The following is an 18,205-nucleotide window of genomic DNA, read 5'->3' as shown; positions in this document are numbered from 1 at the left end:
GTGAGTCTGAGTGAGTGAGTGAGTGAGTCTGAGTGAGTGAGTGAGTGAGTGAGTCTGAGTGAGTGAGTCTGAGTGAGTGAGTGAGTGAGTCTGAGTGAATGAGTGAGTGAGTGAGTCTGAGTGAGTGAGTGAGTCTGAGTGAGTGAGTGAGTGAGTCTGAGTGAGTGAGTGAGTCTGAGTGAATGAGTGAGTGAGTGAGTCTGAGTGAGTGAGTGAGTGAGTCTGAGTGAGTGAGTGAGTGAGTCTGAGTGAGTGAGTGAGTGAGTGTGAGTGAGTGAGTGAGTGAGTGACTGTCTGAGTGAGTGAGTGAGTGAGCGAGTGAGCGAGTGAGTGAGTGAGTGAGTGAGTCTGAGTGAGTGAGTGAGTGAGTCTGAGTGAGTGAGTGAGTGAGTCTGAGTGAGTGAGTGAGTGAGTGAGTCTGAGTGAGTGAGTGAGTGAGTGATGTCAGAGGCTCTCCTCCCACGACCGGTTTCAATGTCGAAGTGCTGGAATGTGTGGGAGATTCCTGGAAGCTGGATGTTAAGTTGAGGAGGGAGGGGGAATGGGAGGGTCAGGGTCAGCGAGGGTGAAGGTTGGTCCAGGTACACGGCTCATTAAACAGCCCTGAACAGGTACAGAAAATGACCCAATGGTTTACTGCAGTATTAACCTGAATGTCTCCAGTATAAAGGCGCTGGCAGTTATCCTGCAGCTACTTAAGCCACGCCTGGAGTTACTGTGAACTGTCCTGCGCACCATGCAGAAGGAAAGTTATCTTGACCTCGATCAGAATGTGACACAGAGAAATTCCCAGCAAGGTTACACAAACTCTGCTTGTATTCAATCTAATTTACAAGGTTAAGGGGCATTTCATTGAGCTTCCTGTTGAACTGGCTTGAGCGGCAGTGGAGAGGAGGGTGGTGCTGACTGGGTCTCCTGTTCCTGAGTAAATGTTCGATAGGGACTAAATGGCCTCTTCATGTTCCTGAGTAACAATTTCGAGAAGGACTGAATGGCTTCCTCCTGTTCCTGTATAACATGGTCAAGAGGGGCTGAATGGCCTCCTGTTCCTGTGTAACATGTTTGAGAGGGGCTGAATGGCCTCCTGTTTCCGTGTAACATGTTTGAGAGGGGCTGAATGGCCTCCTCTTCCCATGTAACATGTATGAGAGGGGCTGAATGGCCTCCTGTTCCTGTAGCGTGCTTGAGTGGGGCTGAATGGCCTCCTGTTCCTGTGTAACATGTATGAGAGGGGCTGAATGGCCTCCTGTTCCTGTAGCGTGCTTGAGAGGGGCTGAATGGCCTCCTCATCCTGTTTAAGATATTTGAGAGGGACTGAATGGCCTCCTGTTCCTGTGTAACATGTTTGAGAGGGGCTGAATGGCCTCCTGTTCCTGTGTAACATGTATGAGAGGGGCTGAATGGCCTCCTGTTCCTGTGTAACATGTTTGAGAGGGGCTGAATGGCCTCCTGTTCCTGTGTAACATGTTTGAGAGGGGCTGAATGGCCTCCTGTTCCTGTGTAACATGTATGAGAGGGGCTGAATGGCCTCCTGTTCCTGTAGCGTGCTTGAGAGGGGCTGAATGGACCTTCCCCCCCTTCAAGAAACTTGACACTAATTGACTGGTGGTCTTAATTTGGATATTTCTTTCCTACAGTGCGGAAAGAGGCCATTCAGCCCATCGAGTCTGGACCAACTCTCTGGAGAGCATATTACCCTTCTCCATCTTCTCCACCTCTCCTACCACCCCTCCTTGCTATCCTCCGCTGTCCCCATAACCACAGACATTTAGCATGTCCAATCTACCTAAAGTACACACCTTCGTCATGTGGGAGGGAGCGGAGCACCTGGAGGAAACCCACACAGACACGGGGAGAATGTGCAGCCCGAGGCCGGAACTGAACCCGCCCGGTATAGGCAGTGGTCAATATTCATGCCTGCTCTGAAAGTGTTAGCCGGAGGATTGGGACCTCACCTGGACAATCCCCAGCGTGGCAGAGGTGACAGGGTCAGAGAAATCCCCACCAGGGGGAGACACACTAACAGAGAGAGAGAGGGAGAGAGATCAGTCACTGTCACAGTGTGTAGAGGGGGAGGTGGGGAATGAGTGGAGAAAGGGTGACGGAGGAGAGGGACTGGGAGCGGAGGGGAAGGAGGAGGGGTGAGGGGAGGGGAGGAGCGGAGTACCGGGAGAGAAGGGGGAGGGGATTCATATCAAGGAAGAATAAATACACTCATAAAATCCCCCTCACTCACAATACTGACCCTCACTCACAATACTGACCCTCACTCGCAATACTGACCCTCACTCATAATACTGACCCTCTCTGACAATACTGAACCTCACTCCCACTCACTCACAATACTGACCCTCACTCACAATACTGACCTTCACTCACAATACTGACCCTCACTCAAAATACTGACCCTCACTCCCCCTCACTCACAATACTGACCCTCACTCCCCCTCACTCAAAATACTGACCCTCACTGCCCCTCACACACAATACTGACCCTCACTCACCCTCACTCACAATACTGACCCTCTCTCCCCCTCACTCAAAATACTGACCCTCACTCCCCCTCACTCACAATACTGACCCTCTCTCCCCCTCGCTCAAAATACTGACCCTCACTCCCCCTCACTCACAATACTGACCCGCTCTCCCCCTCACTCACAATACTGACCCTCACTCCCCCTCACTCACAACACTGACCCTCACTCCCCCCTCACTCACAACCCTGACCCTCACTCCCCCTCACTCACAATACTGACCCTCACTCAAAATACTGACCCTCACTCCCCCTCACTCTCAATACTGACCCTCACTCCCCCCTCACTCACAATATTGACCCTCACTCCCCCTCACTCACAATACTGACCCTCACTCCCCCTCACTCACAATACTGACCCTCACTCCCCCTCACTCACAATACTGACCCTCACTCCCCCTCACTCACAATTCTGACCCTCTCTCCCACTCACTCAAAATACTGACCCTCACTTCCTCTCAGTCACAATAATGACCCTCTCTCCACCTCACTCAAAATACAGACCCTCACTCCCCCTCACTCACAATACTGACCCTCACTCCGCCTCACTCACAATACTGACCCTCTCTCCCCCTCACTCACAATACTGACCCTCACTCCCCCTCACTCATAATACTGACCGTCACTCCCCCCACTCACAATACTGACCCTCACTCCCCCCTCACTCACAATACTGACCCTCACTCCCACTCAATCAAAATAATGACCCTCACACCCACCTCACTCACAATACTGACCCTCTCTCCCCCTCACTCACAATACTGACCCTCACTCCCCCCTCACTCACAATACTGACCCTCACTCCCCCCTCACTCACAATACTGACCCTCACTCCCCCTCACTCACAATACTGACCCTCACTCCCCCTCACTCACAATACTGACCCTCACTCCCCCCTCACTCACAATACTGACCCTCACTCCCCCCTCACTCACAATACTGACCCTCACTCCCCCTCACTCATAATACTGACCGTCACTCCCCCCACTCACAATACTGACCCTCACTCCCCCCTCACTCACAATACTGACCCTCACTCCCCCCTCACTCACAATACTGACCCTCACTCACAATACTGACCCTCACTCCCCCTCACTCACAATACTGACCCTCACTCCCCCCCTCTCACAATACTGACCCTCACTCCCCCTCACTCACAATACTGACCCTCACTCCCCCTCACTCACAATACTGACCCTCACTCCCCCCTCACTCAGAATACTGACCCTCACTCCCCCCTCACTCACAATACTGACCCTCACTCCCCCTCACTCACAATACTGACCCTCACTCCCCCTCACTCACAATACTGACCCTCACTCCCCCCCCAGTCACAATACTGACCCTCACTCCCCCCTCACTCACAATACTGACCCTCACTCCCCCTCACTCACAATACTGACCCTCACTCCCCCTCACTCACAATAATGACCCTCACTCCCCCTTACTCACAATACTGACCCTCACTCCCCCCTCACTCACAATACTGACCCTCACTCCCCCTCACTCACAATACTGACCCTCTCTCCCCGTCACTCACAACCCTGACCCTCACTCCCCCTCACTCACAATACTGACCCTCACTCCCCCTCACTCAAAATACTGACCCTCACTCCCCCTCACTCACAATACTGACCCTCACTCCCCCTCACTCACAATACTGGCCCTCACTCCCCCTCACTCAGAATACTGTCCCTCACTCCCCCTCACTCACAATACTGACCCTCACTCCCCCTCACTCACAATACTGACCCTCACTCACAATACTGACCCTCACTCCCCCTCACTCACAATACTGACCCTCACTCCCCCTCACTCACAATACTGACCCTCACTCCCCCTCACTCACAATACTGACCCTCACTCCCCCTCACTCACAATACTGACCCTCACTCCCCCTTCACTGACAATACTCAAACCCCTCATTCTCTCTTCACCTCGCCCTCAATCACTGTCAATATTGACTCTCCCATCCCCTCACCTCCTCCTCGCTCTCCCCCCGCTTCCCCATCAATCCACCCCCCTCCCCCCCTCACTCACGCTCCGACAATGCTGACGCTGCCCTCTCTCTCAGGACTCCCGAGACACTTCACTCTCCCGGCTCTCTCATAGAATGAAGCCAGACGTGATCCAAGGTATGCGGGATAGCCACTGTCTGTGGGGAGAAACAGCAGGTTACAGCACTCAGAGGGCTCACCGTCCAGATGTTCGAGCGCAGAGAGTGGGATACACCATTCGACATCTCTGACCCACCCTCCCATACCTCATCTCACTTCATCATTATATCCTACTCCACTCTCCATCAGATTTATCCAACTTCTTCCTTTAACTGTGCACAGTACTCCAAGTATGGTCTAACCAAGGGATATCGGGACCAGAACTGTGCACAGTGCTCCAAGTGTGGTCTAACCAAGGGAGATCGGGACCAGAACTGTGCACAGTGCTCCAAGTGTAGTCTAACTGAGGGATATGGAGACCAGAACTGTGCACACTGCTCCAAGTGTGTTCCAACTGAGGGATATGGAGACCAGAACTATGCACTGTGCTCCAAGTGTGGTCTAACTGAGGGATATGGAGACCAGAACTATGCACTGTGCTCCAAGTGTGGTCTAACCGAGGGAGATCGGGACCAGAACTGTGCACAGTGCTCCAAGTGTGGTCTAACTGAGGAATATGGAGACCAGAACTGTGCACAGTGCTCCAAGTGTGGTCTAACTGAGGGATATGGAGACCAGAACTGTGCACAGTGCTCCAAGTGTAGTCTAAGTAAAGGATATGGAGACCAGAACTGTGCACAGTGCCCCAAGTGTGGTCTAACTGAGGGATATGGAGACCAGAACTGTGCACAGTGCTCCAAGTGTGGTCTAACTGAGGGATATGGAGGTCAGAACTGTGCACAGTGCTCCAAGTGTGGTCTAACTGAGGGATATGGAGAGAGGAACTGTGCACTGTGCTCCAAGTGTGGTCTAACCAAGGGATATGGAGAGAGAAACTGTGCACTGTGCTCCAAGTGTAGTCTAACTGAGGGATATGGAGACCAGAACTGTGCACAGTGCTCCAGGTGTGGTCTAACTGAGGGATATGGGGACCAGAACTGTGCACAGTGCTCCAAGTGTAGTCTAACTGAGGGATATGGAGACCAGAACTGTGCACAGTGCCCCAAGTGTTGTCTAACTGAGGGATATGGAGACCAGAACTGTGCACAGTGCTCCAAGTGTGGTCTAACTGAGGGATATGGAGACCAGAACTGTGCACAGTGCTCCAAGTGTAGTCTAACTGAGGGATATAGAGACCAGGACTGTGTACAGTGCTCCAAGTGTGGTCTAACTGAGGGATATGGAGACCAGAACTGTGCACAGTGCTCCAAGTGTCGTCTAACTGAGGGATATGGAGACCAGAACTGTGCACAGTGCTCCAAGTGTGGTCTAACTGAGGGATATGGAGACCAGGACTGTGCACAGTGCTCCAAGTGTGGTCTAACTGAGGGATATGGAGACCAGAACTGTGTACAGTGCTCCAGATGTTGTTCCTGTCCTGTCACTGGGTCAAAATCATGGAATTCCCTCCCTTACAGCACCGTGGGTACACCTACACCTCTAGGACTGGAGTGGTTACGGGAGTGTTTGATGAGGCCTGCATAGATGGAGCTTTACTCTGTATCTAACCCTGTGCTATACCTGCACTGGGAATGTTTGATGGTACTCATGATGTGGAGATGCCGGTGTTGGACTGGGGTAAACACAATAAGAAGTCTCACAACGCCAGGTTAAAATCCAACAGGTTTATTTGGTAGTAAACACCACTAGCTTTCAGAACGCTTTTTCTTCATCAGGTGAATGGGAGTTCTGTTCGCAAACAGGGCATATAAAAACACAAACTCAGTTTACAGAATACTGAGTAGAATGCAGGTCTTTACAGCTAATCAAGTCTTAAAGGTGCAGACAATGTGAGTGGAGATAGCATTAAGCACAGGTTAAAGAGATGTGTATTGTTACACATACACATACACATCTCTTTAACCTGTGCTTAATGCTATCTCCACTCACATTGTCTGCACCTTTAAGACTTGATTAGCTGTAAAGACCCGCATTCTAATCAGTATTCTGTAAACTGTGTGAGCCTTTATATGCCCTGCTTTGATCAGAAATCCACACTCACCTGATGAAGGAACAGCGCACCAAAAGCTAGTGGTGTTTACTACTAAATAAACCTGTTGGACTTTAACCTGGTGTTGTGAGACTTCTTACAGTGTTTCATGGTGACAGAGTAGAGGGAGATTTACCCTGTATCTAACCCCGTGCTGTACCTGTCCTGGGAGTGTTTGATGGGGACAGTGTAGAGGGAGATTTACTCTGTATCTAACCCTGTGCTGTACCTGTCCTGGGAATGTTTGATGAGGACAGTGTAGAGGGAGATTTACTCTGTATCTAGCCCTGGGTTGTGCCTGTCCTGGGAGTGTTTGATGGGGACAGTGTAGAGGGAGATTTACTCTGTATCTAACCCCGTGCTGTACCTGTCCTGGGAGTGTTTGATGGGGACAGTGTAGAGGGAGATTTACTCTGTATCTAACCCTGTGCTGTACCTGTCCTGGGAGTGTTTGATGGGGACAGTGTAGAGGGAGATTTACTCTGTATCTAACCCTGTGCTGTACCTGCCCTGGGAGTGTTTGATGGGGACAGTGTAGAGGGAGATTTACTCTGTATCTAGCCCTGGGTTGTGCCTGTCCTGGGAGTGTTTGATGGGGACAGTGTAGAGGGAGATTTACTCTGTATCTAACCCCGTGCTGTACCTGCCCTGGGAGTGTTTGATGGGGACAGTGTAGAGGGAGATTTACTCTGTATCTAACCCCGTGCTGTACCTGTCCTGGGAGTGTTTGATGGGGACAGTGTAGAGGGAGATTTACTCTGTATCTAACCCTGTGCTGTACCTGTCCTGGGAGTGTTTGATGGGGACAGTGTAGAGGGAGATTTACTCTGTATCTAACCCCGTGCTGTACCTGTCCTGGGAGTGTTTGATGGGGACAGTGTAGAGGGAGATTTACTCTGTATCTAACCCCGTGCTGTACCTGTCCTGGGAGTGTTTGATGGGGACAGTGTAGAGGGAGATTTACTCTGTATCTAGCCCTGGGTTGTGCCTGTCCTGGGAGTGTTTGGGTGTGCATTGCAGTGAGGGATAATCACTCACCAGCGGGCATTTCTGCCAGGCGACCTGAGATTTCCCTAAGAGCTTCCGCCCAGCGGGAAGTGGAGTCAGCCATCATGCTAACATTGTAACCCATATCCCGGAAATACTCGGAGAGTGTGATCCCTGTGGAGACACAGGAGAGAATTTGTCAGGGTGCAAATATACCAGGAAGTGCTTCCTCAGAGACAGAGGGAAGGTCAGGGGATGGGTCAGCAAAGGTCAAAGGTCAAAGTGGGTGTAGGTCAGTGAGTGGGAGAAGGTCAGTGGGCACGGTAGGCAAAGATCAGAGGCTAATGTACAAGAAGGTCAGAGAGCGAGCCTGCAGAATGTCAGAGGGCAAGGACGGAGAAGGTCAGAGAGCGAGTCTGGAGAATGTCAGAGGGCAAGGACGGAGAAGGTCAGAGAGCGAGCCTGGAGAATGTCAGTGGGCAAGGACGGAGAATGTCAGAAAGGGAGTCTGGAGAATGTCAGAGGGCAAGGACGGAGAAGGTCAGAGAGCGAGCCTGGAGAATGTCAGAGGGCAAGGACGGAGAAGGTCAGAGGGCAAATCTGGAGAATGTCAGTGGGCAAGGACGGAGAAGGTCAGAGGGCGAGTCTGCAGAATGTCAGAGGGCAAGGACGGAGAAGGTCAGAGAGCGAGCCTGGAGAATGTCAGAGGGCAAGGATGGAGAAGGTCAGAGAGCGAGTCTGGAGAATGTCAGAGGGCAAGGATGGAGAAGGTCAGAGGGCGAGTCTGGAGAATGTCAGTGGGCAAGGACGGAGAAGGTCAGAGGGCGAGCCTGGAGAATGTCAGAGGGCAAGGACGGAGAAAGTCAGAGAGCGAGCCTGGAGAATGTCAGTGGGCAAGGATGGAGAAAGTCAGAGGGCGAGTCTGGAGAATGTCAGAGGGCAAGGATGGAGAAGGTCAGAGGGCGAGTCTGGAGAATGTCAGAGGGCAAGGATGGAGAAGGTCAGAGAGCGAGTCTGGAGAATGTCAGAGGGCAAGGATGGAGAAGGTCAGAGGGCGAGCCTGGAGAATGTCAGAGGGCAAGGACAGAGAAGGTCAGAGGGCGAGCCTGGAGAATGTCAGAGGGCAAGGACGGAGAAGGCCAGAGAGCGAGCCTGGAGAATGTCAGTGGGCAAGGACGGAGAAGGTCAGAGGCCGAGGCAGTTGCAGGACAGAGGCCAAAGCGGAAGACCATCAGAGGTCAATGGGAGCGAAAGTCAGAGGGCGAAGGGGGCAAAAAGGTCTGAGGACAAAGTCAAAGAAATACAGAGGGAAAAGGGTGAGAATGTCAGGGATGGTGTGGCAGGGTCATGGGGGTGACGTGGTGAGAAGGTCGGAGGGTGAGGTGGCTAAGGTTGGTAAGGGACATGGGATTAGAGGGTGAGTTGGATAGCGGTCAGAGATGGTGGGCTCAGAAGGTCAGAGTCGAGCAGATGGGCACTCACCAGTGTAGATTGAGGCCTCCCGTGCTGCCACTGGCATGTTGGAGGTATTGGCCACCAGGGCGGTTCTCTTCATGATGCTCTCCATCTTCCCATCGACCTCCATCGTCAGCTGGAGAGAAGGAAGTGTTACCATGGATACGGGGCGGGGACGGGGTACAGCCAGGGAACGCCCTCCACATTCCCTCCTTCAAACCATTCCACCCCTCACTGCTCCTCCCTGAACCTCAATCCCTATATCAATACCCCCACCCCCACCCCCCCCAAGTCCCTGGCTAGAGACTCCCACATCCCTCCCTCCAGCCCTTGCCACCGCGCGCCTCATTACCTCAGGGAAGTCCCTCAGCACCTCCGCCATTTCATTGCCTCTCTCTCCACATCCCACGTAGACAATGAGGTCGCTGTTGGAGAATTTGGACAGGGACTGGGAGATGACCGTTTTACCGCAGCCGAACGCCCCGGGAATGGCCGTTGTTCCTCCCAGAACGCACCTGGATTGTTGGGAGGGAGTGGCGGAAAGAGGCAAGCGGGTGACAGGTTGGTAAACAGACATCAACAGGCTCAATTTAGCTTAACCGGGCCACGTCAGGGTTAAATGAGGGCGGCACGGTAGCACAGTGGTTAGCACTGCTGCTTCACAGCTCCAGGGTCCTGGGTTCGATTCCTGGCTCGGGTCACTGTCTGTGTGGAGTTTGTACATTCTCCTCGTGTCTGTGTGGGTTTCCTCTCACAGTCCAAAGATGTGTGGGTTAGGTTGATTGGCCATGCTAAGAAATTGCCCCTTAGTGTCCAGGGATGTGTAGGTTAGAGGGATTATTGGGTATAATGTGTAGGGATATGGGGGTGGGGCCTGGGTGGGACTGTGTTCGGTACAGACTCGATGGGCTGAAGGGCCTCTTTCTGCACTGTAGGCTTCTAGGATTCTATGATGAGGTTGGGAGGGTGCTATTCGAGATGTGGAGGATGAGAGGTTAAAACAGTTTTGCCAATCGGGGCGTCATGGGGTGAACGTGGGTCAAATAAGGTCACCCAAGGTCAGAGGGCAAGATTGCACATTCAATAAATAGTCGGGGGAGGGGGGTTGGGGGGAGTGCGAGGAGTCTCATTGTCGGGAGGGGGGAGGGTTAGGAGTTCCACAGTCTGGGGGTGAAGGGTCTCACAGTCTGGGGGTGAGGGGCATCACAGTCTGGGGGTGATGGGTCTCACAATCTGGGGGTAAAGGGGTCTCGCAGTCTGTGGGTGAAGGGGGTCTTGCAGTCTGGGGGTGAGGGAGTCTCACAGTCTGGGGGTGAAGGGTCTCACAGTCTGGGGGTGAGGGGGTCTCGCAGTCTGTGGGTGAAGGGGGTCTTGCAGTCTGGGGGTGAGGGAGTCTCACAGTCTGGGGGTGAAGGGTCTCACAGTCTGGGGGTAAAGGGGTCTCGCAGTCTGGGGGTGAGGGGGTCTCAGTCTGGGGGTGAGGGATCTCACAGTCTGGGGGTAAGGGGGTCTCGCAGTCTGGGGGTTAAAGGGTCTCGCAGTCTGGGGGTGAGCGGGTCTCTCATTCTGGGGGTGAGGTGTCTCACAGTCTGTGAGAGAGGGGGTCTCAATCTGGGGGTGAAGGGGTCACACAGTCTGGAGGTGAAGGGGTCTCGCCTTCTGTGGTGAGGGATCTCACAGTCTGGGGGTGAGGGGGTCTCGCAGTCTGTGGGTGAAGGGGGTCTTGCAGTCTGGGGGTGAGGGGGTCTCACAGTCTGGGGGTGAACGGGGTCTCAGTCTGGGGGTGAGGGGGTCTCACAGTCTGGGGGTGAGGGGGTCTCACAGTCTGGGGGTGAGGGGGGTGGGTGATGATAGATTATGAAGCAGAGAGTGAGACTCACAGTGAGAGGGAGAGACGCGGTTAGATATCGCACTCGTTGCCACTCACGGGAAAAGGGCGTCCAGCACCCGCTGCCCCGTCAGCAGGGGGTGATTACAGGGCAACTTCTCGGAGACCGGTCTGATCTGACGCACCGGCCACACTTGTACCATGGTCAGCTGGTCTTTCACCCCTTCAAAATCCAGCTCCATCAGCACATCCTGAGAGAGGGAGAGAGAAAGAGCGACAATGTAACCCCGCGCCAGGCACCGTGCTCCCCGCGCCAGGCACCGTGCTCCCCACGCCAGGCACCACGCTCCCCGCGCCAGGCACCGTGCTCCCCACGCCAGGCACCGTGCTCCCCGCGCCAGGCACCGTGCTCCCCACGCCAGGCACCGTGCTCCCCGCGCCAGGCACCGTGCTCCCCGCGCCAGGCACCGTGCTCCCCACGCCAGGCACCGTGCTCCCCGCGCCAGGCACCGTGCTCCCCGCGCCAGGCACCGTTCTCCCCGCGCCAGGCACCGTGCTCCCCGCGCCAGGCACCGTGCTCCCCGCGCCAGGCACCGTGCTCCCCGCGCCAGGCACCGTGCTCCCCACGCCAGGCACCGTGCTCCCCGTGCCAGGCACCGTGCTCCCCGCGCCAGGCACCGTGCTCCCCGTGCCAGGCACCACACTCCCCGTGCCAGGCACCACGCTCCCCGTGCCAGGCACCGTGCTCCCCGTGCCAGGCACCGTGCTCCCCGCGCCAGGCACCGTGCTCCCCGCGCCAGGCACCACGCTCCCCGCGCCAGGCACCACGCTCCCCGTGCCAGGCACCACGCTCCCCGCGCCAGGCACCGTGCTCCCCGTGCCAGGCACCACGCTCCCCGCGCCAGGCACCACGCTCCCCGTGCCAGGCACCGTGCTCCCCGCGCCAGGCACCGTGCTCCCCGTGCCAGGCACCGTGCTCCCCGCGTCAGGCACCGTGCTCCCCACGCCATGCTCCCCGCACTCCTCGTGCCATGCTCCCCACGCCATGCTCCCCGCACTCCCCGTGCCGTGCTCCCCATGCCACGGTCCCTGCGCCGTGCCGTGTTCCCCGTGCCAGGCGCCACCTTCCCGTGCCGGTCAGTCACGCTCCCCGCGCCGGACATTGTGCTCTCCAGGCCAGTCAGTCACACCATTCTCACTGCTCAGGGATCGCAGTTATACTCACCGTCACATCATAGTGCCCGGGGGGTGCAATGAAGGTGACTGTCCCCTTGCTCTTGGGGGGAATCAGGATCTTGTGTTTGATCAGGGAGTTCTCAAAAACCGAGGCATAAACATCTCCGCCAGTGACGTGACTCCCTACCTGAGGGGAGACAGGAGGGTACCGTCAATGTCGGGGCACACTTCCACGCCTGCCACAATTGCCCCATTCCCCCTCCGCGCCACCACACTCGGCCCATCCCCCTCCCCACCTGCCACACTCACCTCGTCCAGGCCTCTATCTGAGTCTGCCAAACTCACTCCATTTCCCTCCAAATCTGTCACCCTCACTATCTGCAGCTCTCACACTCTCTCCATCTCTCCCTCCAAACCTGTCACATTCACTCTATCCGCATCTCTCATTCATTCCACCTCTCCCTCCAATCCTGTCACACTCACTTTATCCGAGTCACACTCTCTCCAATCCTCCCTCCAAATCTCCCATTCGCCCCCTCGCTATCTGAGTCTGTCACACTGACTCCATTTCTCCCTCGGGACCGCGTTACCTTCGCTCCATCTCGCCGTCCAACTCTGTCTCACACTCTCTTCATCTCTTCCTATGACTCTGATACAGGCTCCACATCTCTCTCCAACTGTTTCACCCTCTCTCCATCTGGCCCTTTCACACTTTGTCCATCTCTCCTTCAGACTGTCACAGACTCTCCATCTCTCTGACCCATTCACACTCTCCAGCTCTCCCTCCAATTCTGTCACGGACTCTCAATCTCTGCCATTCTTATCCACCTCTTTTCTGTCTCCACCACTGACTCTCCCTCTCTCTGACTGTCCATTAGGTTCCATCAGACTTCTCCAACTCCCTATCTCTCTGTCTCTCACTCCCTTCCATCCTTCTTCTCCCACTCTCCCTCCCTCCATTCCCCCCCATCCTCTGTCATTCACACCTGCCTGCCCCTCACCCCTTTCCTCCATCTTTTTCTCTTTCATTCCCTTTCCCTCCCCCTCTACTTCCCTCCCTGCCTCTTACTCTCTCCCTCTATCTCTCTCCCTCTCTCACTCCCTCTTTTTCCTCCCTCCATTTCTCTTTATCTCTTTCCTCTCCCCTCTCTCTCCACCTCTGCCTCAATTCCTCACTCTCTCCCACTCCCACACACCTCACCCCCATTCCTTACCCTGATATTTGGCTCTGGGGTGAACTCCCACTTGGTGTGGGTGGGCAGCGGGCTGACGTTGACCCCCCGTGGGATGTAGATGCTCTCAGTCATCTGCCAGATGTCAAAGAGGGGCCGCTGGATCCCGTCAAAGATGGAGCCCATGATCCCTGGACCCAGCTCCACAGAGAGGGGCTTCTCTGTCCGCAGGACCGGATCTCCGACCGACACGCCAGCTGTGAGTATCTGCTCAGGACACCAACATGGCAGAGACCCAGGCTCCCGGCCTACCCGCAAGGCCCAGGCTCCCGGCCTACCCGCGAGGCCCAGGCTCCCGGCCTACCTGCGAGGCCCAGGCTCCCGGCCTACCTGCGAGGCCCAGGCTCCCGGCCTACTAATGAGGCCTTAACTCAGGTAGCCCGCGCAATGGGCCAAACTCCACCTGCACCCCTCTACTGCCCCGGAGAGTGTTGGCAAAGGATACAAGTCTCCTCATAAACTTGGACTGTCGCCATCTCACCATCCAGGCGGATAATCTCACCCACCAGCTCACTGTGGCCAACTCGCACCAACTCATACATAGCAGCACCGGACATATTGGATGCCAGGACAACTGCGGAGAGAAAGGGACAGATAGCCAGAGGAAATTATAACACATGTTTCTCAGTCCCTGTACGCTGACTGGTGTATCTCAGTCCCTCTCTCTCAGGGAGATATCTGTACACTGACTGGTGTATCTCAGACCCTCTCTCTCAGGGAGATATCTGTACACTGACTGGTGTCTCTCACTCCCTCTCTCTCAGGGAGATATCTGTACACTGACTGGTGTCTCTCACTCCCTCTCTCTCAGGGAGATACCTGTACACTGACTGGTGTCTCTCAGTCCCTCTCTCTCAGGGAGATATCTGTACACTGACTGGTGTATCTCAGTCCCTCTCTCTCAGGGAGATATCTGTACACTGACTGGTGTCTCTCAGTCCCTCTCTCTCAGGGAGATATCTGCACATTGACTGGTGCCTCTCAGTCCCTCTCTCTCAGGGAGATATCTGTACACTGACTGGTGTATCTCAGTCCCTCTCTCTCAGGGAGATAGCTGTACACTGACTGGTGTCTCTCAGTCCCTCTCTCTCAGGGAGATATCTGTACACTGACTGGTGTCTCTCAGTCCCTCTCTCTCAGGGAGATATCTGTACACTGACTGGTGTCTCTCACTCCCTCTCTCTCAGGGAGATACCTGTACACTGACTGGTATCTCTCAGTCCCTCTCTCTCAGGGAGATATCTGCACATTGACTGGTGCCTCTCAGTCCCTCTCTCTCAGGGAGATATCTGTACACTGACTGGTGTATCTCAGTCCCTCTCTCTCAGGGAGATAGCTGTACACTGACTGGTGTCTCTCAGTCCCTCTCTCTCAGGGAGATATCTGTACACTGACTGGTGTCTCTCAGTCCCTCTCTCTCAGGGAGATATCTGTACACTGACTGGTGTCTCTCTGTCCCTCTCTCTCAGGGAGATATCTGTACACTGACTGGTGTCTCTCAGTCCCTCTCTCTCAGGGAGATATCTGCACACTGACTGGTGTCTCTCAGTCCCTCTCTCTCAGGGAGATATCTGTACACTGACTGGTGTCTCTCAGTCCCTCTCTCTCAGGGAGATATCTGTACACTGACTGGTGTCTCTCAGTCCCTCTCTCTCAGGGAGATATCTGTACACTGACTGGTATCTCTCAGTCCCTCTCTCTCAGGGAGATATCTGCACATTGACTGGTGTCTCTCAGTCTCTCTCTCTCAGGGAGATATCTGTACACTGGTGCCTCTCTGAGTCTCCTCTCTCTTGGAGTGTCTCTCACCTGGACCCGAGACTCCGTGAACATATCCAAACATGCTCTCTCGCTCCTCGTCGCGAACCTTTGGCAGCTTCTCGAAATCCATGCTGGAAGTTAGTGCTTGGTCGTTGCGATGCATGAGAGATAACAGGAAAAGACAGCGTGAAGGGGAGAGAAAGAGCTGTGAGCTTGACATGGGATAATCAAGCCTTAGACTGAATGAGACAACCTGAAACCCCACTGGGTCCCCGAATATCACAGTGAAACAGCAGCAAGAGGAGGCCAATCTGTCCCTCAACTCTGCTCACCCACTCCATATGATGATAGGTGATCTTTTAGCAGATCTCCTCTTTCCCTCTGTCTGGGATGGGTGGGTTATCTTATGAGGAAAGGTTGGAGAGGTTAGGTTTGTATCCAATGGAGTTTGAAAGAGTAAGAGGCAGCTTGATCAAAGCCATTGGGATCCTGAGGGATATTGACAGGGTGGATCTGGAGAAGATGTTTCGACTTGTGGGAGAATCTCGAACCAGGGGTTAAAAATAAGGGGGTTGCTCATTTCAGACAGAGACGGAGGAGAAATGTTTTGTCTCAGAGGGTGGGAAGTCTCTGGAACTCTCTCCCATGAAGGCAGTGGAAGCAAAGATCTCTGAGGGGCAAACACGCGGTGGGTCGTACGGGGGGCTGCTCTTGGATGTTTGGAGAGTTGCCTAGTACTTTGCGTTGTTTGTGTACGCTTAAAACTGGACCAGCTGATGGGCACCGTGACAGCTCAGTGACTATCACTGCTAGCTGTGCAGATACATGGATTTGGGCCAGTGTCTGTGGGAGTTTGCGCATTCTCCCTGTGGTTGCATGGGTTTCCTCCAGGTGCTCCGGTTTCCTCCCACACCCCAAAGATGTGCTCTTAGGCTGATTGGTGTAACAAATTGTCCCTAAATTATTCTCCCCTTAATCCGGTTTCCAATGGGGGTACCCTCCCCATCTCTGTAATCTCCTCCAGCCCCTACAACCCTCCCTATCTCTGTAACCTCCCCCAGCCCCTACAACCCTCCCTATCTCTGTAGCCTCCTCCAGCCCCTTCAACCCCCCCATCTCTGTAACCTCCTCCAGCCCCTACAACCCTCCCTATCTCTGTAACCTCCTCCAGCCCCTACAACCCTCCCCATCTCTGTAACCTCCTCCAGCCCCTACAACCCTCCCCATCTCTGTAACCTCCTCCAGTCCCTACAACCCTCCCTATCTCTGCATCCCCCTCCAGCCCCTACAACCCTCCCTATCTCTGTAACCTCCTCCAGCCCCTACAACCCTCCCTATCTCTGTAACCTCCTCCAGCCCTTACAACCTTCCCTATCTCTGTAACCTCCTCCAGCCCCTACAACCCTCCCCATCTTTGTAACCTCCTCCAGCCCTTACAACCCTCCCTATCTCTGTAACCTCCTCCAGCCCCTACAACCCTCCCTATCTCTGTAACCTCCTCCAGTCCCTACAACCCTCCCTATCTCTGTAACCTCCTCCAGCCCTTACAACCCTCCCTATCTCTGTAACGTCCTCCAGCCCCTACAACCCTCCCTATCTCTGTAACCTCCTCCAGCCCTTACAACCCTCCCTATTTCTGTAACCTCCTCCAGTCCCTACAACCCTCCCTGTCTCTGCATCCCCCTCCAGCCCTTCCAACCTTCCCTATCCCTGTAACCTCCTCCAGTCCCTACAACCATCCCTATCTCTTTAACCTCCTCCAGCCCCTACAACCCTCCCTATCTCTGTAACCTCCTCCAGCCCCTACAACCCTCCCTATCTCTGTAACCTCCCCAGTCCCCAAGATCATCCAACATGAGTAAACATCTCAAATTGAACTCCAGGATTATTAACTGGTTTCAATGTTATCCCATGTGGTGTGCCCCTCTCTCTCTCCCTCTCTTTCCTCCCTCTTGCTGTCTCTGTTTCTCCTCCTATCTCCTCGTGTTACTGAAATCCTGCCTCTTTGACTGAACTTTTACTCTAACCCCGATCGTACGGTCTGACTGTTAAAACATTGCTTCATCACACTCTGGTGAAATGTATACGATGCTGGATTTGACTTAAGATGGAAAGTAACAGAGAGGTGTTGTTGTTTAAAGAGTTACGAGTGAGAATTGAAGGAGAGGGAGATGCAATCACAGATTATTATCTCGAGTTTACATAACATCGGGATCTTATCTGATCGCACACAGAGTCAAGGGCAAAATATCCAGCTTCGGAATTATTCATGGCCTCCAATGGATCGTGCATTCAATCCCACCCTCCTACTGAGCCCCTGCCCAGCGCCACAGCCCCCTGTACACTCTCCCCTAAAACAGTCTACCCCATTCCACCCACTCCCACATCCCTCTGTACACTCTCCCCTCTCACAGTCTACCCCATTCAATCCCCTCCCACATCCCCCTGTACACTCTCCCCTATCACGGTCTCCCCCATTCAATCCCCTCCCACATCCCCATGTACATTCTCCCCTATCACAGTCAACTCCATTCAATCCCCTCCCACATCCCCCCGTACACTCTCCCCATCACAGTCTATCCCATTCAATCCCCTCCCACGACCACCTGTACACTCTCCCCATCACAGTTTACCCCATTCATTCCCAGCCCTCGTCCCCCTGTACACTCTCCCCTATCACATTTACTCCATTCAATCCCCTCCCACGTCCACATGTACACTCTCCCCTATCACAGTCAACACCATTCAATCCCCTCCCACATCCCCCTGTGCACTCTCTCCTATCACAGTCTAACCCATTCAATCCCCTCCCACATCCCCATGGACATCTCCCCTATCACAGTCTACCTCATTCAATCCCCACCAACATCCCCATGTAAACTCTCCCCATCACAGTCTACTCCATTCAATCCCCTCCCACACCACTATGTACACTCTCCCCGATCACATCTACCCCATTCAATCCCCTCCCACGTCCCCATGTACACTCTCCCCTATCACAGTCAACCCCATTCAATCCCCTCCCACATCCCCCTGTACACTCTCCCCTATCACAGTCTACCCCATTCAATCCCCTCCCACATCCCC

General features: G+C 54.3%; 1 protein-coding gene across 1 annotated transcript in view; it reads right to left on the bottom strand.

The window, feature by feature from the left end:
- LOC145338735 (V-type proton ATPase catalytic subunit A-like) overlaps positions 1-15,251 on the bottom strand; it is a 127,807-nt gene extending 112,556 nt beyond the window's left edge. Inside the window, exons 1-10 of the mRNA XM_080183124.1 lie at positions 15,167-15,251; positions 13,803-13,931; positions 13,340-13,554; positions 12,175-12,312; positions 11,049-11,200; positions 9,474-9,636; positions 9,149-9,257; positions 7,718-7,840; positions 4,574-4,688; positions 1,956-2,019 (exon numbers count right to left, since the gene is read on the bottom strand). Of these exons, the coding sequence (XP_080039250.1) occupies positions 1,956-2,019; positions 4,574-4,688; positions 7,718-7,840; positions 9,149-9,257; positions 9,474-9,636; positions 11,049-11,200; positions 12,175-12,312; positions 13,340-13,554; positions 13,803-13,931; positions 15,167-15,248 (1,290 nt within the window). The 5' untranslated portion in view covers positions 15,249-15,251. The remainder of the gene's footprint in view (positions 1-1,955; positions 2,020-4,573; positions 4,689-7,717; positions 7,841-9,148; positions 9,258-9,473; positions 9,637-11,048; positions 11,201-12,174; positions 12,313-13,339; positions 13,555-13,802; positions 13,932-15,166) is intronic.
- Between the last annotated feature and the right edge of the window lie 2,954 nt (positions 15,252-18,205).

The sequence above is a fragment of the Carcharhinus amblyrhynchos genome, unplaced genomic scaffold, assembly GCF_965287045.1.
Source record: "Carcharhinus amblyrhynchos unplaced genomic scaffold, sCarAmb.v2.hapA chromosome_157, whole genome shotgun sequence".
Lineage (NCBI taxonomy): Eukaryota > Metazoa > Chordata > Chondrichthyes > Carcharhiniformes > Carcharhinidae > Carcharhinus > Carcharhinus amblyrhynchos.
The sequence above is the reverse complement of the archived record's forward strand: the minus strand, read 5'-3'. Positions and strand labels throughout refer to the sequence as shown.